The 22,490-nt window shown below is 35.8% G+C and overlaps 2 protein-coding genes across 5 annotated transcripts in view; one reads left to right on the forward strand and one right to left on the reverse strand.

Moving 5' to 3' along the window:
* The window catches only part of LOC136033241 (myogenesis-regulating glycosidase-like), a 39,327-nt gene extending 35,835 nt beyond the window's left edge, over window positions 1-3,492 (reverse strand). Inside the window, exon 1 of the mRNA XM_065713957.1 lies at window positions 3,300-3,492. Within this exon, the coding sequence (XP_065570029.1) occupies window positions 3,300-3,447 (148 nt within the window). The 5' untranslated portion in view covers window positions 3,448-3,492. The remainder of the gene's footprint in view (window positions 1-3,299) is intronic.
* LOC136033242 (tafazzin-like) overlaps window positions 1-22,490 on the forward strand; it is an 80,588-nt gene that overhangs the window by 42,177 nt on the left and 15,921 nt on the right. For 3 of the 4 annotated variants that reach the window (XM_065713958.1, XM_065713962.1, XM_065713961.1), the window contains exons 1-2: window positions 5,623-5,724; window positions 11,045-11,176. In XM_065713958.1, coding sequence (XP_065570030.1) covers window positions 5,652-5,724; window positions 11,045-11,176 — 205 coding nt within the window. In that variant the 5' untranslated portion in view covers window positions 5,623-5,651. Of the gene's footprint in view, window positions 1-5,622; window positions 5,725-11,044; window positions 11,177-22,490 lie in introns of those variants that run through there. The other variant, XM_065713960.1, reaches the window with a different exon arrangement.

Genomic DNA, 22,490 nt, shown 5'->3' on the forward strand with positions numbered 1-22,490 from the left:
ATTCTCATAGTTTTGGTTGGACAATTTTGAAAAAAAAGGTGGGGGAGGATGGTTTTCTCATAGTTTTGATCGGACGATTTTGATAAAAAAAAAGAGGTGGTGGAGGAGGCCTAATCGCCCTCCAAATTTTTGTTACTTAAAAATACAACTAGAACTTTTTTTGCAAACGTTTTTATTAGTAATAAATATACGTAACTTACGAATTAATTTACGTAGCGAACTTCTATATTTGTATATTTTTGTTACGTATATGAGGGGTTCTCCCCTTCGTCAATACCTTGCTCTTAACACTAAAGCTTGAATTTCGTCCCAATTCTTTAAGAATAATCCCTGAATCATAAAGTCCGTAGAATAAATAGTTGAGATTACAAAAAATACTTTAGCGTAAAGAGCAAGGTATTGTGGAGGTGAACCCCCTTATATATGTAATATTTTTTGTTCGATGTAAGTTTTAATGCTGCTCCTTACTTCCACTTGAAAAAACTTTTTTATTTGTTTTATTCATTTTTTTTAAACAATCTCTTCCCTCGTGATAAACTCCTCCATGGAAAGATCCTCACATGCAGCCCCCTCCCCTGACTCAACCCCACCCTAACGCGAAGAATTCCCTCTGCAAACGTCTGTACACTTCCCAATAACCATTACTATATGTAAACAATGGTCAAAGTTTGTAGCTTGCAGACCCTCCCCCAGGGACTGTGGGGGAATAAGTCGTCTCCAAAGACATAGTTATTAGGTTTTTCGACTATCTGAACAAAATGGCCATCTCAAAATTTTGATCTGGTCACTTTGGGGAAAAATGAGGGCTGGAGGCGGTCTAGGTGCCCTCAAATTTTTTGGTCACTTAAAAATGGTACTAGAACTTTAAATTCCAGTTAGAATGAGCCCTCTAACAGCATTCTAGGACCACTGGGTCGATGCGATAACTCCTGGGGAAAAAACAAAAACAAACAAACAAAGAAATAAACACGCATCCGTGATATGTCTTCTGGGAAAAAATATAAAAATTTCACATTTTTATAGATATGAGCTTGAAACTTCTACAGAAGGGTTCTCTGATACGCTGGATCTGATGGGATGGTTTTTGTTAAGATTCCTTTACTTTAAAGGGGTATTTCCCCCTTTATTATAAAATAAGGCACATTTTCTCAGGCTCTCAACTTTTGATATGTAAGACTAAACTTGATGAAACTTATATATTTAAAATCAGCATTAAAATGCAATTCTTTTGATGTAACTATTGGTATCCAAATTCCATTTTTTAGAGTTTTGGTTACTATTGAGCCGGGTCGCTCCTTACTAGAGTCTGATACAGAACTGTTTGATGCCTTATATACCACTAGGGTAGAACTTACAATCCTTTCCCTGAGGGCCGGGGGGGGGTTGTCATCCTGAAAGACATATTTTCCGGACCTTTCAATTACGTTGAACAAAATGGCTATCTAAAAATTTTGATTGGATGTGTTTGGAGAAATAATGAGCTTGGGAGGGGGATAGTCGCCCTCCAATCACTTTGACTATTAAACAGGGCCCTAACCCTCTCAATTTCCAATTGAATGAGGCTTTTTTGAAGTTTCTACGGCAACCCCTTCGATACGAAGTGTCCTGGTCTGAACAAATTATACATTGTGCCCACGTCGTTCTTTACTTGGGCGGTGCGCTGCCTATGATTATAATATAAGCTGGAAACTAAATTGTAACAGTGTAGCAGCAAAAGTGCACGACGTTTTGGTATATATATATATATATATATATATATATATATATATATATATATATATATATATATATATATATATATATATATATATATATATATATATATATATATATATATATATATATATATATATGTATATATATGTATGAAACTAAAAAAAATAAGTTTTTTCAAGTGAAAGTTAGGAGCAGCATTAAATCTTAAAAAGAACTGAAATAATTAAGCATGTGAGAGTGGTGGCCCCCTCCACCTCTCAATGGTCTTCAAACTAAAGCTTCTTATTCCTTTAAAAAAGCTTCTTATTATTCTAATTAAACGAACCTTGTGCTTCAGGAGTCATTCTTATAGAGTTTAGACAAGATTGAGGAGGGGATAACCCGCCTCATATACATAATAATTTGTGTTCGTTGCTGCTTACTTTCAGCTGTAAAACATGTTGTTGTTTTTTTCTTAATTTCTGATCGTTTGTTTTAAAATAATACCAGGAAATCTACCTTCAGGATAAATTCTACCTTCAGGATAAAATCCTTCCTCCTCACGGATATATCCTCTACAGTTTATACAATTAAGTCCTGTTAAAATTTTACACTAGACAATTATCCGTAACGTCTCAACGTGTAAAACTGAGTCGGCACAGAGAAAGCAAGGCATAAGAAGAACTATTTATAGGAGTTCTGGCAAACTCCCCCACTTTAAAATTTCCCGGAAAAAGTTAACCTCCCCCAAAACTTCCCACCATATGAAAAATTCCCATCGTTGAAAATCCCCCAGTGGAAAATTCGCCCTCCTTCACCCTTAAAATGTTTACTATACGCAAACAACGGTAAATATCATTAACTTAAAGACCTTTCCCCAAAGGTTCTTGGGGGTCTTGTTACACTCAAAGACACAGTTATTTGGCCTTTCAAATATATTGAACAAAATGGCTATATCAGAATTTTGATCGTGCAATTTTGGGAAAAGAGGGGGGTGGGAGGGGGTCTAGTTGCCCTTCAATCTTGTGGGTCACTTAAAAAGGGCACCAAAAATTTAAGTCTAAGAGCCCTATTCCGATATTCTAGGATCACTGGGTTGATACCACTGGGTCGGTAGCCCCTGGAAAAAAAATATCAAAAACAGAAAAGAAACACGCACCTGTGATTCTTTGACTTTTAGTGACAGAATAAGGGTTTTTCTTCTTTTTTTCAAAATCAGACAAATATCTCAGGCTCATAGCCTGCAATTGGTAAAAGTAAACTTAATGAAGTATATCTATATCTTTGAAATGAGCATAATAAGCCAATTCTTATGATTTATCTGTCGGTACTAAAATTCCGTTTTTTAGAGATTCGTTTACTCCTAGAAGTCGTAATCTAGAGAGAGAACCGCTGTAATCACTACTTGAATTCCTCTGAGGAAAAGAGATCATAACAAAGGGAAGGAGAAGGAGAAGTAGGAGAAGGGGAAGGAGTTCAAGAGAAGGAGGAGCGAGTGGGTAGAAAATTAAAAAAGAGAAAATTCAGATCTTCAATTCAAATTCAAATGGGAAGACTCGAATTAATATAGAAATGTTCAAATAGGAATAAGCGTTATTTCATACCAACTTCAGAGTCAAACACAGCATCAAATTTAAAACCATCCCATGCTAAAGATAATTCACGGAAGTTTGCTTTCAAATGCACATGTGCGGAATTAAATTTCAGTACAAGAAAAACAACATTGAAAAAAACATAAATTTTACAATACATCCTGCAAGATGTATTTTCAAACTGATAAGCTAGTGCCTTATCTTAAATGCGAGACCAAGTCAGATTATCAATCACAATAACTTGCGCTTTTCTAATCTTGAACGAAGTTCATTCAAATTTGACAAGTAAATACATATAAAAAAAAATAGATTCAGGAGTTTTATTCGTTATCTAAAACTGTTTTTGCCACAATTTTACAAAAAAAAATATTTCCAAACATCATCAAGATCCAATTATCAGTATTGCAGGCAAAAACAAAAGCTTCAATTATTTTGCTGACTTGTGATCATGAGCGTCAAGAACTTTATGATACTCAGATCTTAAGCTTACTTTAGTGGTCTGCTTTGTAACCTGGAGTGAGCGGGACCGTTTTCTTCTGCGGTCTATTCTGAAAATACAAAAAGATTTTTTATAAAAATAAATTGCCCAAATAGTTTATAAAATAATACATTTTATATCTCTATGAATTCATCAAAAAGTAAGCTCTGGTGATGGGAACAGTGTACAACTGTACCATTTTGCGACATTTTACATCTACTGGTACAATCTGGTTCAATCACATAAAATTTGGTACATTTTCCAAAATATGGTATCATCTGGTACAATTCAATATTTTTCTACTGATATTTGACATATTGATTCAGTCTAAAAGACGTGTCACTAAAAAAAAGACTTTATAGGGACAAAACATACGAGTTTACGCAAGTTACTTAAATGGTCTCTATCTTTAACTTATTTTGAAAAAAAAATTATTTTGTAATAGTAAAAGAAAGATAGCTTTTTGTTAAATGGAAAGCTGCTGTGCTGGTCTAAACGAAATAAACCTCTTTTTTTCCATCTCAACTCGGGTTTCTATGAAACTGCAAAAAGTTGTGCTAAGTAGGTTAAGCTTAAGAAAACGCTATTGAGGTCAAATAAGGGCCGAGCAAAAAGTTGCCAATCTCTCAAAAGTAGGCCCAGGCTAAAGAAGCCCCAAAATTTAAGGATTAAAAGATTAATAGTCAGTCTATGAAAATAAAGAGGGCATTGCCTTTGTATATGGCTGCTTCTAAAGGAAACACTATGAACTTTAAAAATCACGTATCTGCAATTAAAATACATACTTACATCATTCCTAGTTTTTGCTCTGTTTTACCCCTCCCCCCAACTAATTGATCATTATACCTACTTATTGTGTTTTTGTTAAATTCGGAGATAATTCTGATTTGATGCTTTCTCTATTTGAAACATTGCAGTTGTACAAAAAATTGATTTTAAAAGCCAATTGCCTTTTTGAAAATAAAGAATGCTGTTATGTAAATATTTAAGGTGATTTAAAAGAAAGTTAAAGTGATAGCCTCAGTTGTTATTTGTGGGGTTACATCTGACTCGATGTTGCAAAAGGGGAAAAGGGTCTTTCAAAGATATTTCGGGAATTTTTTTTTTTTTTAACATTGCAATCTTGAGTACATGGTAGACTAGAGCCCCCAAATTAACTTCTTTGACCAGTTCCAATTTCAAAACTATTTTTTCTTTATTGCTTGTAGATATGTATATTAGGGAAAGGCTGCTGGAGCACAACCCCCCCACTCTACCGATATTCTCATTAATTGGAAGAGGGGATTTATAAGATAAGCATTAACAGGGAAAACGCCACTATCGCAGAAGCGGCAGTGATGATGCGCAAATCTAATCGAAAAAGGTTTTGCTTTAACAGCAAACACGGGAGCAAAAATAAAGATCTAGTCAGAGAAAATTTACTTTATCATGGATAACTTACAGATCCCAACAATGGCTTTTGGACAACATTCTGTAAGAACACAAGGATAAAATTTTGCTTTAGCCCCTAATTTCTGTGAAAATCGTAATTTGGGACGAATTTCAGGCAGGTTTCAAGTGCTAAAAATTGATATAAATTGGGAAAAACAACAACATGCTTTCAACCACAAGTGATATGTTACTCCAAACATTTCTTTCAAGTAGTGTTGACAGCACACATACTGTATTAGAAGGAAAAATAAAACAATAAAATGGAGAAAGGAAGTGAAAGAAAATGTCTGACACAATATTTTCATAGATAACACTATACTTTGCCAATGATCCGTGTGTTGCATGAAATGCAATACCTGAAAAAAAAACTGGGACAGAGCACAATTTGTTGGCGATTTTTTGGGGTGATCTGTAGAACTTTGTTTCAAAATATTGGCAGCATCAGTAAACCCTAAATGATAAATTTAAAGTTTCAACACGCGCCATTTGTATTCACAATAACAGTTATTGATCCTACATTTATTTGGAGTAAGGCTGTCTTCTTCTGAACTACCACTTGTTTATATGCTTTTTTGTTATGCCTAACTTAGTATTATAATATGAACTAGCCCTTGGGAAAGATACAGGAAGGTGTCTATTGAATTCTTAAAAAGTTTATATTCTATAGTATTTAAAATAATACCAAACTATGCTTATTATCAAGATAAAAATATCCAGCTAGATATTAATAGCTTTGCCTATTTCTAGAGTCTTACAAATATACCTAGGCTACCTAGCTAGATATTTGATTGTATTTCTCATAGCCTAGGAAATGCTAGCCTAAATATCTAGGTCTACTTTGTTGGATAAGGATTATATTAAGGATATAATATAAATATCATTAAAGGTTATGAATATCAGTTCCTCAGAAAGAGACATTTTTAATTGTTAGTTTCATAGTTTTGTTTTGTTCTTTTCACAATTTTTCCCCAGCTTCTCCCTTCCATCCCTATATAGTCCTTGGCTATATAGGGTGTACAATCAAGACAATACATAAAACAAGCATTGAATAAAAATTGTACCATTAATTTCCTTATTTTTGCTCCTTTTTAATATAACAGTTGTTACCTAGACAATGTACCCCCCCCCCCTGAATGGACCCATATATAGGCCTAATAATATATTTATTTGTTGTTCTTTCTATTAGTTGGTCTTTTGTAAAAGCAAGCAGCTGTTCTGTGTAGACTTGGAGATATCCAGTTTAGCCTTAATGATTATGCTTAATATTGAATAAGAAATTGACAAGGTAGACAATTTATGGTTAATAAAAAGCCCTGAAGAATTCAGAACAAGAATATTAATGGTATTTAACCAGTTTTGGCTTAGTAGTACTTTCCCACAGATATGGAAATCCACCATCATTAAATCAGTCCTCAAATGCAGAAGCCAAGCAAAAACCCTAAGTCCTACTGACCTATTTATATATTACCCTGTCTGGGAAAATTATTAAAGAAATTGGTCTACAAAAAGCTGGAGTGGTTCATGGAAAAGAACAAGTTGATTCAGGCTAAGCAGACAGGCTTCAGGAATCATCTCAGTACACTTGATAACATAGTCAGATTAGAAAATTTTATAAAAACAGGATTTGAAGAAGGAAAAATATCCATGGCAGTCTTGTATTATTTGAAGGAGCTTACAGTAATGTATGCCATAAAAAGATGACTTCAAAACTGCTAAAGTCTAGATCCCCCCCCCAAAAAAGCCTTTGTTGCAAAAGTTATTTAGAAGAGTAACTTTTTATGTAAGAGTAGGGAAGGAACTTTCATCCTCTCAATTAATAAAACATGGCCTTCTGCAGGGAGCAATTTTAAGCACTCTTCTTTTCCTTATATTTATATCTGACCTTAAAACCTCCACAACCATTGATATTAGAGGCTTAGGTGTCATAGTTGATAAAGAATTAAAATTAACTATACACACACAGACAGCTGTAGCCAAAGCACTCCAAACCCTGGGCATTATAAAAAGAACAATCACTAGCAGGTCACCTATGGTGATGACTAAATTATATAAGGCATTGGTCAGGCCTAATTTGGAGTTTGGCATGTGTGTTGCTAGCCCCTTCAACAAAGGTGACCAGCAGAAGTTAGAAACAGTTCGCAGATGGGCTACAAAAGCAATTGAGGGATGCAAATATTTAAACTACTCATCCCATCTGAAGAGGCTGAAACTCCCCACTCTTGTCTACAGACATAAAAGGGGTGATATTATCATGACGCATAAGCTCCTGAATTACAACTCTCCATTAAATAAGCTATTTCAACTTGACCAGTCTGCCAGAACTAGGGACATAGTTGGAAACTGTATCAGAAGAGAGCTACCACTAGACTACACAATAACTTCTTCAGTTATAGAATAGTGAGTTTGTGGAATTCTCTCACTGAAAAAGCAGCCACTACCCCCAGCACTGCTGCCTTTAAAAGAGCCGTTGATGGAGAATGGTCATCAAATCCATGGCAAACTGAGTGGGATGCCATTGAGACGTCCAACCATTGTCATCACTAACCAGCGATTCTACAGGATTTAATCCTTATTTTGCTGGACAATGCAATTTAAGGTAATGTTTGCTGATGACCTACTAACATGCCACAAAAGCTCCAGCATAGAAGAAGCCTCAAAATCAGCACAGATAACTATTGAAGAAATTCACTAGTATTTCAAGGATCATGGAGTCCCATTGTCCACCAAAAAAACCAAGGTCATAGTTTTCCATAGGAAAATAAATACCCTCACTAATCCAGAGATCAGGATAACTGGAAGAACTCTAGAAGTTGCAATTTCAGCAAAGATTGTGGGAGTCAATTTTGACTTTGCACTGCCTACTTTTTGTAATATTTAACTAATCACTCTGATTTGCCAGTTCAAATTTTGCCACAGGCCAATGTCACAACAGCTATTATTGCAACTGTTCAGAAACAGCTGGCTAATTTTAACTTGAAAGTGAAAGTGAACCATCTTGGATATTAGCATTAATGGATGCATTAGTTTTTTAATACATTAGTTTTTAGTTTTTTAATGGTAATCATTATCAAAAAAATCAGCATAATTTTGCACATGGTCTAATGGTCTAGGGCTGTGTTCAGGTATTTGGAGGGAGGGGTGAAGGCTGTTATTCAATTTTAAGATTAGAAAATATTGTATTAAATTGTATTAATTATTTTTCATTGTGTCTTGGTTAGTTGAGTACTTCTGTTTTGCCTAGATTTTTAATCATCTATGTGTCTGCATTTTAGAAGTGTTTAAAAGTTCATGGATAGTCCTGTTCAGGGGTGACAGGTTATAGGATGTAAAAAAAAAAAAAAAATTTGCTATGCTATACATCAGCTACCAAAACAGAACTATGCTATGTTCAGTATTTGACTTGAATATACAGAAATAGAAGTCCTTGATTGAACTAGATTAGTGCTATATGTTTTGCAAAGCTGTTAAACTAAGAGAACAAATGCTGGCATCCAGCCACACTGATGACCAATAGACCCAACCAGGGCTCTTTCATTATAGTCCTAAAGTTCACTTGAGTGAATTTTAACAAAGGAGGGACAGCATTTTTTTTTTTTACCTCATTCACTGCAGTGTACATGGTCACCAGAGCACCAAAATTGCCTGAGGTCATTTTCCCAAATTGTTTCCCTGCTTTGCAGCAACTTCTCTTGTTGAGACTTGAACTGTTCCTTGCCCAGTTTAAAATTTGAATGACTGCACTATGTACTGCTCATACAGAGACTTCAAACTTGCAAACGATTTGCTAGCTGTTTAACAATCAAAACTTGTGGCTATTCTCTTGCTGGTTGCCTCCTGTGCTCATATTAAAAGTTTACTGTGTCATTTCAGAAAACTGAAAATTTATTCTGGACTAGGACTTTCATAAATAGTTTCTAAGACCGCACTGGCTATGCATGACAAAACGGAGAATAATTGTAAAGCAAAGAAAATGAAGATAATAACCCTATAGCCTATACTGGAAAATAGAAGGAGACTATCCAAACATTTTGTCAAGACTTGTGCTACCCTTTCATTTTTAAGGGTGTTTTAAGTTTGTTCTAAGGTTTTTTTTTTGTCCAATGGACTCTTATCTGCATTTTATTACTTTATTTTGCACTGAAGATAGTTGAGCAGAGGTCACAACTCATATATTTGCATTAGTTTCTTCTATTTTTTCACTGGCTTTGTTTATTCTCGTTTACTCTTCCTTACGATTTTTTTTTTGTTTGGACTTTTGTTGTGGTCCCAGTAGGAGGGAACATTTAAATTCATCTTCTTATGTCTATTAGTAAGGAGTCTTGCAGACTTCTATAGGAGAAAAGCCAATTTTAAGCACACAGCATTTCTCCAGATAGCTATCCAATTCAGTTTCTTAATTTGCCATTCAGATTTGGTTTTGGCTTTGCAGCTAACTGTGTATTTGTAGAATTGAAAAAAATATGTGAGCTGTCCCTTTACAAGCAGCACCAATTGCAGCTTTATCATTACCTAATGGCAGTTCTTCAGCGACCCTCCTTAAGTTTGTTCAAGGAATTGTCGTTTTTTTTTTAATATTGTAAGACTTTTCTCCTTAGAAAAAAATTTATTAAAAGTTTTATCATTGACTTCAGTGGAACATAACACGCGGAAAAGAAGAGAATGGAAGTCTTATTTTGTCAGGTTATGTCAATGTTGTTTAATTGCATGTTTACTTGCATAAATGGGCACCATCTACTTAGCCTACCTAAAGACTGTCTATTCAGTCACAATGGCCACCTGAAAAGTACTTCTTAACATGACACAGACGGCAAGATCTGGAATTTCTAAAAAAACATCACCTCTGGACAACATCCTGTAGAGGTTGTCATTTCCGTGTGTTCAAACCTATATGATAGTAAAGATAAAAACATATGGTAAAACTTAATTTCACTCAATAAAAGTTCAATTTTATTGCTACTATTTAGACTTTTCTTACCTTGAAATACAGTGGATGCCAGTTGATGTTTTACTAGATAGCATATTTACAGCCTAAGACTCAAGCTTTTAGTTAGATCACAATAGCCTACCAAAAATGTAAACTGTCCACATAGCCCCAATTTCCCTTTATTTGAGTTAGGTGAATGAAACTAGCAGTTGATGATTCGTCGATATTACACATGGGAAAAATGTTTTCAAGTCTGTATATCTGCTCTTTCCCTATTCCTAAGAGTTAGTAATAATCGGCAATTCTAATCTAAATGCTATAGCCTATGTCTTTCCTCTGAGATCCATTGATTCCCTTTGGGATTTCTAATAAAAACACTCACCTCTGGACAAGATCCTGGCAAAGATCATAAATCAAATGCATTCAGACTTATATGATAATAAAGATAACAAAAAATATGTGGTGAAGCTTAAATTAACACAGTAAAATCAGTTTTTACATAGTACTTTTTAGACTTTGCTCACCTTGAAATGAATTGTATGACAGATATACTTTGCTAGATTGCTTGTTCATAACCAAAGACTTAAGCTTTCAAACAGATGGCAATGCCAATAAGATGAACCACTTAAATAGCCCCAATATTCCCTATTTGAGTCAGGTGAATGAAACTGTTAGAGATTGATTCATCTGCATTATGGCTGGGGAAAATATTTGAAATATTTTCAAATATTTACTATTTTCCTATTTCTAAGAATTGGTTATAGCAATTGGTTTCAGTCTAAATGCTATTGATCCTTCTTCTTAAATCTACTCATTCATGTAAAAGATAAGCAGTACACTTTTTACTCTGAAAACTAGCTTTTGTTTATATTTCTTAGAAATAAATAAGCCAAGTAATTAAAACTGAACTTTAATTATTTTTAGATTGTTTTTTTTTCATTATGGACAAGGATCAGAAAATATATTTTCCTCGCTTCTATGGCAAAGGCATAGTGTGGAATATAACAAGTAACCTCGTCATTGGCGCAGTTGGTACATTTAGCAAAGTAGTTATGAGTGAGTACATCTTTAATATTTGGCAAAGTGTTTAATATTTAACAATAGTCTGGCCGTCTTAATTACAAATTTTATCTTATGAAAGAGATGTCATAAATCATATTTACATTAGAAAACAAAATTTAAATCATATTATATATATATATATATATATATATATATATATATATATATATATATATATATATATATATATTACCTTAAAATTACCTTAAATCACAGCTTGGAGTGAAATAAGGACTTTGATCCTGTTGAATCACTCCTTATGATGACAGTTGCATACATGGTTGATTAGATTCTGGTACATCCTGGTCAAATCTCCACGGTTTGTCACTCCACTCAGCATCCAGACGGCATTTGAATACATCTGTTGATCCAGCAGAAACAGTGTTCTCCTTGAGGTTGTTCCAGAGGTTCACAATCCGGCTCGAGAAGAAGCTGCATCTTGCTCTAGTCCTTGCATGAGGTTTGCGGATTTGTTTTGGGTGTCCTCGTGTTATGTCGGAGGGGTCAATCTCCAGGAGCTCATTTTCTTGATTGGTAGAGAGGAGTTTGTATGCCTGGATCATATCCCCATGTTTCCGCCTGTAGACTAAAGAGGGGAGGTTGAGTTGCCTCAGCCGTTCAATGTAGGGCTTGTTTTCCATACCGGCAATCAGCTTAGTGGTCCTTCGTTGGATTTGCTCAAGCACTACCTTGTCCTTTTAGAATCAAGGGGTGGCCAGGATGTTCCCCACCTCCAAACACGGTCTTACCAGTCCTTTGTAGAGCTGGGTGATTACATGTCTACTTCTGCTGGTAATGCTATATTTAATGATGCCTAGGGCTCTGCTAGCATTGGCTGAGATCTTCTGTGAGTGGAAGCTAAATTTCAACTGGGAGTCTACAATAACTCCAAGGTCTCTCTCCTCCTGAACATGCTCCAATATGTGGTGACTCCCAGGGTTTTGGGTCATTAGGTATTGTTGCTGGGGGTTATTGTGTCCAAAGTGTATGACCTTGCATTTTTCAGCGTTGAATTCCAGCAACCATCTTTTGACCAAGGAGCACATGTGGTTGAGATCAGTTTGGAGGGATTGGCGGGCAGAAGGGGTATTGGCATGACCTATGAGTTTTGAATCATCCGCATAGAGAGTGGTTTTGTTACTTGTAATGAGGGCTAGCTCATTTACGTATATATTGAACAGGGTAGGGCCCAGGACACTGCCCTGGGGGGACACCGCTGGTGACTTTGACTTCATCAGAGAGTGCGTGACTGTTTGGTCCAGTGGTCACTTTGACTTGCTGTGTTCTGTCCCTTAGAAAATCCTCGATCCAACTGATCACTTTTGGACTAAGAGACAGGGTTTTGGGCCAAAAAGACAGCTTTTGGACCAAGAAAAAAATATGCAAATTTCGTTCTAAGTATTCATGTGCGAAGAGTCAAAATCAAAACACACATTAATTCAAAAACGTTCAGAAATTAAATAAAAAAACAATTTTTTTAACTTAAAAGTAAAGAGTGACATTAAAACGAACAGAAATTACTCCGTATATGAAAGGGGCTGTTCCCTCCTCAACACCCCGCTCTTTACGCTAAAGTTTTTCACTATTTTAAAAAGTAGATTAGAGAGAAACAGTCAAACTTTACTGCAAAGAGCGGGGCGTTGAGAAGGGAATCACAGAGCGGGGCGTTGAGAAGGGATGGTGTGAGAAGGAAATTACACCATCAGGTTTCATTACATCAGAAACTGTAGTGTAGAGGTATCATGGTCATATCTTCAAAATGTGGAATTTAGTATTTTTGCTAGAAGAAAAACCACGGATGCGTGTTTATTTCTTATTTTGTTGTTTTTCCCAGGGGATAATCGTTTCGAACCAGTGGTCCTAGAACATTGGGACATGGCTCATTGGAACGGAAATTGAAAATTCCAGTGCCCTTGAAGTGACCCAAAAACTGGAGGGGAACTAGCCCCCCTCAAAAAGCAAGGAGCAACATTAAAACTTAAAACAAACAGAAGTTATTGCGTATATGAAAGGTGGTTGCCCCCTCCTCAACACCTTTCTCTTATTGCGTATATGAAGGTGGTTGCCCCCTCCTCAACACCTTGCTCTTTACGCTAAAGGTTGAATTCTGTCCAATTCCTTAATAACGACTCCTGAAATACAAGGGTCGTTTAATAAGAACAAGAAGAAGATTTTTTTAAAGTACTAAAAAACCTTAGTCTGAAGAGTGAGGGGTTGAGGAGGGAGAAAGCCATCTTCACATCTGGACGCGTGGACAGTTCATGATGATTGCTTTGCTGAATCAAGACAAGTCTTGGACGGTGACATTATTTATACCACAAGAAATATTCGATTTTCTAGACACACCTTCTAAGCTGATAGATTTCTTTGAAATTCACTATCGGGATACTATTCCCTTAATTAGCAAGGAAAAACTAGTGAAAGACTTCTTTGCTACAAAGCCATCACCAATGATATCTGTTAAAGTAAGTACCGCTTATTTCCATAATCTCTGGGTAAATTGTTTTATTTCAAAACATAGATTGTCATACAATCGATCGATTAAATACTTTACTTACCTTTCGTCCCCACATGCTGTGGATTGCGGACAAACGGAGCACGATAACCGCGATCTCAATGCGAGAAGATCACTGAAGCTTTTCCAGAGAAACCCATTTTGAATGCGGTTAAACCACATGCAGAATAAGTGCAAGGTGAACAAGCTAGAAAATCTTAGGATGATTCTACCCCCCCCCCCCATACAGCTGCTATTGCACATATTTTTCCGACATTCCAGTCATTTGCTGACCTGACAGTCCAGTCTCCCTGGTAGCTTGTTGCCACGCCTTGACTCGTAGAATCTTATCTTATTGTGGTGATTTTTGTGGCTTTTGTTGATCAGTAATCTTGAAATCTAATCACAATTATCAATTTTTCCACAGTTTCCATCTTTATAATCCGCACGAATATGCCAAAGAACGCGATTCACTTTTTCCCGCAAAATTGAAAAAAAAAATCTTTGCCGAATCAGTAACTCGCAACATTTTTTCGCAATCCGCAGACTGTGGGAACGAAGGGTTAGATCAGTGTCTTTCAGCTTGCATATGGGTAAATCCTGAAATAAATCACATTCTAATATACATGAATAATAATGCGATAAACAATAATGCAATAATCCAAAAAAATAATACTAATAATAACACATAATTAAACCTATGAAGTAAAGCTTATATCGCAAAAGGTTCCCTCATTCATAATCTCCCCTCATTCAAAATCATGAATTTCCCCCTTCTTGGTCAATACTTTCTAAAGATAAGGAATGAGAAAAGATTGGAAAAACGACCGCTCTAAAAGCAGTAAGACTCACTAAGATTGCACAATCTGCACCCACTACTGAACACAAAAGGTGTTTCTGTCAATGTGCACCCGGAAGTAGACTTAATAAGAAGGCGTGTCATTTTTTGTGAAATCTGCAAATAAGGAGGGTGACGCAGGCTTTAAAACACTTTTCTCACTTAGACACACACCTTTACTTCACTGGAGTAAAGCCGCCGAAAACCTAACCAATTTCTTTCCCCCCAAAATGTGTTTGTTTGCTCCTGTGGATTAGCTAAATAGGTTTAATTTGCTCCCGTCTTATATCTTCGGTCAAAGGTAAAGAAAAAAAAATTACTAAAATTACGACGGATAGCAAAATTATCTTCTTAAGCCAGACAGAAACAGGTATTAGAAAATCATTCAAAACAAAATAAAAATTATCAGACCTATTTTTGGATATAAAACTTCCTTGCGAGACGCGGGATTGAACCAGGAAACCTTAAATTGGAAACCTTGGCGTCATCCACTACGCCATCACAAGGTATGAGATTAATTGATTTTTCTTAGACTATTTTAATACACTTCCCACAAAACACATATCTGATAATAATCTACCTGGAAAGCAATTATCCTTTAAGAGTGATGTAAGTAAGATGAAATTGTGAAATGTCATTTAAACTTCTGTTTTTTGTTCAGTTACCCTTTCACCGTCACTGAGAAAGGGTCATCACATTTTAGTTGTGTTTTGTTTTAAAATTTTTGTGTTAAAACAGGGAGATTCCCTTCCTGGTGAGCAAGAAGGTTAAGAAATTAGTACAAACAGGAAAATGAGAAACATTCTCATTTAAATCTTAGTTAAAACAAAGCTATTGGTTGCACAATTTCAGGGAGGTTTTTTCAGCGGCACTTCCGATATGAATGCATAACTTTGAATGAAAAGAGCTAAAATGTGACAAATATGATCGACAATTATGATGATTGACGAGTATGATTGATTATATCTGACAAGCTTGATGAGGAGCATTTGACATACATAATTTGACAGCTGACAGATTCCTCACCTATTAAAGTCCCCAGAAAGCCTTAAATATGTTGATGGCAATATCTTGCTTTAATGAATTACTAAAGTTTACCTTAATGCGTAAAATAAGCTCTTTAAACATTAAAACATTATAACAATTTAAAACATGATTTTTATTAGACTATATAATAAATTCTTTTCCTTTAGTTAAGATAATCAAGATGGAATATCTTCAGATGCTGGTAAAGTCAGTAAGACGCAATGTCGTATATGACCTGTACCTGTTGCCAGAAAACTATCTAGTAGAAAAACTTTATGCTCCAGCAGTACCCTAATAAAAATTCATAAGTTGTTGAAGAGAGGGCATGTTCCGTATCACTTGAAGCATTTAACTTAGTTTTCTTTAACCGAAGTTTTCTTCCAATAAGTGTCAATCAACTGATTTGCAATACGTGGTAAGGAGCGACCCGGCTCAATAGTAAACGAAACTCTAAAAAACGGAATTTTGATTGCAAAAGATACATCAAAAGAATCGGTTTTTTATGCTGATTTTAAATATATAAGTTTTATCAAATTTTGTCTTTGTCATCAAAAGTTACGAGCCTTAGAAAATATGCCTTATTTTGGAAAATAGAGGGAAACACCCCCTAAAAGTGATAGAATCTTAACGAAAATCGCACCATCGCATCAGAAAACCCTACTGTAGAATTTTCAAGCTCCTACCTACAAAAATGTGGAATTTCGTATTTTTTGCTAGAAGACCAATCACGGGTGCGTGTTTATTTATTATTTTTTTTTTTGTTCTTTTTTTCAGGGCTGATTGTATCGACCCAGTGGTCCTAGAATGTTGTGAGAGTGCTCATTCTAACGGAAGTGAAAGGTTCTAGTGCCCTTTTTAAGTAAAAAAATATATTGGAGGGCACCTAGACCCCTTCCCACGCTCATTTTTTTCCAAGAGTCAACGGGTCAAAATTCTGAGATAGCCATTATATTCAGCATAGTCAAAAAACGTAATAACTATATCTTTGGGGACGACTTACTCCCTTACAGTCCCCAGGGGAGGGCTGCAAGTTACAAACGGCTGAAAAGATAAATATGAAAAAGTTTTTCAACTGAAAGTAAGGAGCAGCATTAAAACAAAACGAACGGAAATTATTATGCATATGAGGGGCTCATCTCCTCCTAAATACCTGCTCTTTACGCTAAAGTATTTTTAGTAATTTCAACTATTTCTCCTATGGCCTTTGTTATTCAGGGGTCATTCTTAAAGAATTGGGACCAAATTCAAGCTTAGTGTAAAGAGAAAGGAATTAAAGAGGGGGCAAACCCCCTCATATACGTAATAAAATATACGAATATAAAAGTTCGTTGAGAGGGCTCATTCTAACGGAAATGAAAAGTTCTAGTGCCCTTTTTAAGTGAACGAAAATATTGGAGGGCACCTAGACCCCCTGCCACGCTCATTTTTTCCTAGAGTCAACGGGTCAAATTTCTGAGATAGCCATTTTGTTCAGCATAGTCGAAAAACCTAATAACTATATCTTTGGGGACGACTTACTCCCTTACAGTCCCCGGGGGAGGGGCTACAAGTTACAAACTTTGACCAGTATATACATATAGTAATGGTAAGTGTACAGACGTATTCAGGGGAATTTTTTCTTGGATAGGGAGGGGTTTGAGGGGAGGGAGCTACATGGGAGGATCTTTCCATGGAGGAATTTGTCATGGGAGGAGAGAATTTCCTCGAAGGGGGCGCAGGGTTTTCTAATATTATTTAAAACAAAACAAAAATGAAAAGATAAATATGAAAAAGTTTTTCTACTAAAAGTAAGGAGCAGCATTAAAACAAAACGAACGGAAATTATTATGCATATGAGGGGCTCATCTCCTCCTAAATACCTGCTCTTAACGCTAAAGTATTTTTTAGTAATTTCAACTATTTCTTCTACGGCCTTTGTGATTCAGGGGTCATTCTTAAAGAATTGGGACAAAATTTAAGCTTAGTATAAAGAAAAAGGTATTAAAGAGGGGGCAAACCCGCTCATATACGTAATAAAATATACGAATATAAAAGTTTGTTGAGAGGGCTCATTCTAACGGAAATGAAAATTTCTAGTGCCCTTTTTAAGTGAACAAAAATATTGGAGGGCACTTAGACCCCCCCCCCCCCCCAACGCTCTTTTTTCCTAAAGTTTATGGGTCAAAATTCTGAGATAACCATTTTATTCAGCATAGTCGAAAAACCTAACAACTATATCTTTGGGAACGACTTACTCCCTTACTGTCCCCGGGGGAGGGGCTGCAAGTTACAAACTTTGACCAGTGTTTACATATAGTAATGGTTATTGGGAAGTGTACTGACGTTTTCATGGAACTTTTTTCTTGGATAAGGAGGGGTTTGAGGGAGGGAGTTACATGGGAGGATATTTCCATGGAGGAATTTGTCATGGGTGGAGAGAATTTCCATGAAGGTGGCGCAGGATTTTCTAATATTATTTAAAACAAAACAAAAAATGAAAAGATAAATATGAAAAAGTTTTTCATCTGAAATAAGGAGCAGCATTAAAACAAAACGAACGGAAATTATTATGCATATGAGGGGCTCATCTCCTCCTAAATACTGCTCTTTACGCTAAAGTATTTTTAGTAATTTCAACTATTTCTTCTACGGCCTTTGTGATTCAGGGGTCATGCTTAAAGAATTGGGACAAAATTTAAGCTTAGTGTAAAGAGAATGGTATTAAAGAGGGGGCGAACCCCCTCATATTCGTAATAAAATATTCGAATATAAAAGTACGTTATGAAAGTTAATTCGGATGTTACATATATTTTTTATTAACAAAACGTTCGTAAGGAATTAAAAGTTCTAGTTGCCTTTTTATGTAACCAAAAGATTGAAGGGCAACTAAGCCTCCTCCCCCACTCCATTTAGACCCCCTCCCAAAAAAAATGCAAATTTCGTTCTAAGTATTCATGTGCGGAGAGCCAAAATCAAAACACGCATTAATTCAAAAACGTTCAGAAATTAAATAAAAAAAAACAATTTTTTTAACTGAAAGTAAAGAGCGACATTAAAACTCAAAACGAACAGAAATTACTCCGTATATGAAAAAGGCTGTTCCCTCCTCGACACCCCGCTCTTTACACTAAAGTTTTTCGCTATTTTAAAAAGTAGATTTGAGAGAAACAGTCAAACTTTACTGCAAAGAGCGGGGCGTTGAGAAGGGATGGTGTGAGAAGGAAATTACACCATCAGATTTCATTACATCAGAAACTCTACTGTAGAGGTATCAAGGTCATATCTTCAAAATGTGGAATTTAGTATTTTTGCTAGAAGAAAAACCACGGATGCGTGTTTATTTGTTATTTTGTTGTTTTTCCCAGGGAGTAATCGTTTCGAACCAGTGGTCCTAGAACATTGGGACATGGCTCATTGGAACGGAAATTGAATGTTCCGGTGCTCTTGAAGTGACCTAAAAACTGGAGGGGAACTAGCCCCCCTCAAAAAGCAAGGAGCAACATTAAGACTTAAAACAAACAAAAGTTATTGCGTATATGAAGGTGGTTGCCCCCTCCTCAACACCTTTCTCTTATTACGTATATGAAGGTGGTTGCCCCCTCCTCAAAACCTTCCTCTTTACGCTAAAGTTTGAATTCTGTCCAATTCCTGAATAACGACTCCTGAAATACAAGGGTCGTTTAATAAGAACAATAAGAAGATTTTTTTAAAGTACTAAAAAACCTTAGTCTGAAGAGTGAGGGGTTGAGGAGGGAGAAAGCCATCTTCACATCTGGCCGCGTGGACAGTTCATGATGATTGCTTTGCCGAATCAATACAATTCTTGGACGGTGACATTATTTATACCACAAGAAATATTCGATTCTCTAGACACACCTTCTAAGCTGATAGATTTCTTTGAAATTCATTATCGGGATACTTTTCCCTTAATTAGCAAGGAAAAACTAGTGAAAGATTTCTTTGCTACAAAGCCATCACCAATGAAGGTAAAGACAAAAAAAACACTAAAATTACGACGGATAGCAAAATTATCTTCTTAAGCGAAACAGAAACAGGTATTAGAAAATGATTCAAAACAAAAAAAAATTATCATACACTCTACAAGAATAAACTTCCTTGCGAGACGTGGGATTGAACCAGGAGACCTTTTATTGGAAACCTTGGCGTCATCCACTACGCCGTCACAAGGTATGAGATTATTTGATTTTTCTTAGACTATTTTAATACACTTCCCACAAAATACATATCTGATAGTAATCTACCTGGAAAGCGATTATCCTTTAAGAGTGATGTAAGTAAGATGAAATTGTGAAATGTCATCTAAACTTATGTTTTTATTCAGTTACCCTTTCACCGTCACTGAGAAAGGGTCATCATATTTTAGTTTTGTGTTCTGTTTTAAAATTTAAAAATTTGTGTGTTAAAACAGGGAGATTCCCTTCCTGGTGAGCAAGAAGGTTAAGAAATTAGTACAAACAGGAAAATGAGAAACATTCTAATGTCAGTAAGACGCAATGTCGTATATGACCTTTACCTGTTGGCAGAAATCTATCTAGTAGAAAAACTTTATGCTCCAGCAGTACCCTAATAAAAATTCATAAGTTTTTGAAGAGAGGGCATGTTCCGTATCACTTTAAGCATTTAACTTAGTTTTCTTTAACCGAAGTTTTCTTCCAATAAGGGTCAATCAACTGCTTTGCAATTCGTGGTAAGGAGCGACCCGGCTCAATAGTAAACGAAACTCCAAAAAACGGAATTTTGATAGTAAAAGATACATCAAAAGAATCGGTTTTTTATGCTGATTTTAAATATACAAGTTAATCAAATTTAGTCTTTGTCATCACAAGTGACGAGCCTTAGAAAATGTGCCTTATTTTGGAAAATAGGGGAAAACACCCCCTAAAAGTGATAGAATCTTAACGAAAATCACACCATCGCATCAGAGAACCCTACTATAGAATTTTCAAGCTCCTATCTACAAAAATGTGGAATTTCGTATTTTTTGCCAGAAGACCAATCACGGGTGCGTGTTTATTTGTTGTTTTTTTTTTTTTTTTTCGGGGCTGATTATATCGACCCAGTGGTCCTAGAATGTTATGACAGGGCTCATTCTAACGGAAATGAAAGGTTCTAGCGCCCTTTTTAAGTGAAAAAAATATTGGAGGGCACCTAGACCCCCTCCCACGCTCATTTTTTTCCAAGAGTCAACGGGTCAAAATTCTGAGATAGCCGTTATGTTCAGCATAGTCGAAAAACCTAATAACAATATCTTTGGGGACGACTTACTCCCTTACATACCCCGGGGGAGGGCTACAAGTTACAAACTTTGACCAATGTTGACATATAGTAATGGTTATTGGGAAATGTAGGCTACCGACGTTATCAGGGGAATTTTTTCTTGGACAGGGGGGGGGGGGGTTGAGGGGAGGGAGCTAAACTGGAGGATCTTTCCATGGAGGATTTTGTCATGGGAGGAGAGAATTTCCATGAAGGGGGCGCAGGATTTTCTAATATTATTTATACAAAAAAAAAATGAAAAGATAAATATGAAACAGTTTTTCAACTGAAAGTAAGAAGCGGCAGCATTAAAACAAAACGAAAGGAAATTATTATGCGTATGAGGGGCTCATATCCTTCTAAATACCTGCTCTTTACGCTAAAGTATATTTAGTAATTTCAACTATTTCTTCTACGGCCTTTGTGATTCAGGGGTCATTCTTGAAGAATTGGGACAAAATTTAAGCTTAGTGTAAAGAGAAAAGTATTAAAGAGGGGGCAAACCCCCTCATATACGTAATAAAATATTCGAATATAAAAGTTCGTTATGAAAGTTAATTCGGATGTTACGTATATTTTTTATTAGTAAAAACGTTCGCAAGGAATTAAAAGTTCTAGTTGCCTTTTTAAGTAACCAAAAGATTGAAGGGCAACTAAGCCTCCTCCCCCCTCCTTTTTTCTCAAAATCGTCCGATCAAAACTAAGGCATTTATCCCCCCCCTAAAAAAATGCAAATTTCGTTCTAAGTATTCATGTGCGGAAAGCCAAAATCAAAACACGCATTAATTCAAAAACGTTCAGAAATTAAATAAAAAAACAATTTTTTTAATTGAAAGTAAAGAGCGACATTAAAACTTAAAACGAATAGAAATCACTCCGTATATGAAAGAGGCTGTTCCCTCCTCAACACCCCGCTCTTACGGTAAAGTTTTTCGCTATTTTAAAAAGTAGATTTGAGAGAAACAGTCAAACTTTACTGCAAAGAGCGGGGAGTTGAGAAGGGATGGTGTGAGAAGGAAATTACACCATCAGATTTCATTACATCAGAAACTCTACTGTAGAGGTATCAAGGTCATATCTTCAAAATATGGAATTTAGTATTTTTGCTAGAAGAAAAACCACGGATGCGTGTTTATTTGTTATTTTGTTGTTTTTCTCGGGTGGTAATCGTTTCGAACCAGTGGTCCTAGAACATTGGGACATGGCTCATTGGAGCGGAAATTGAAAATTACAGTGCCCTTGAAGTGACCCACAAACTGGAGGGGAACTAGCCCCCCTCAAAAAGCAAGGAGCAACATTAAAACTTAAAACAAACAGAAGTTATTGCGTATATGAAGGTGGTTGCCCCCTCCTCAAAACCTTGCTCTTTACGCTAAAGTTTGAATTCTGTCCAATTCTGTAATAACGACTCCTGAAATACAAGGGTCGTTTAATAAGAACAATAAGAAGATTTCTTTAAAGTACTAAAAAACCTTAGTCTGAAGAGTGAAGGGTTGAGGAGGGGGAAACCCCCTTCATATTGCTCCTTACTTTTAGTTGAAAAAAATTCAAAATTAATAAATAAAAAACAGCCCACAGACAAACCAAATCTTTAAGTGTCACTATTTTGTATTTCTTTTTTCCTATGAATGCTTTTAATGCTATTTATTGCTTAGAAAAATTGAGCCATCATAAACAACAGATATAACTGGCTT

The sequence above is a fragment of the Artemia franciscana genome, chromosome 11 (assembly GCF_032884065.1).
Source record: "Artemia franciscana chromosome 11, ASM3288406v1, whole genome shotgun sequence".
Taxonomy (NCBI): domain Eukaryota; kingdom Metazoa; phylum Arthropoda; class Branchiopoda; order Anostraca; family Artemiidae; genus Artemia; species Artemia franciscana.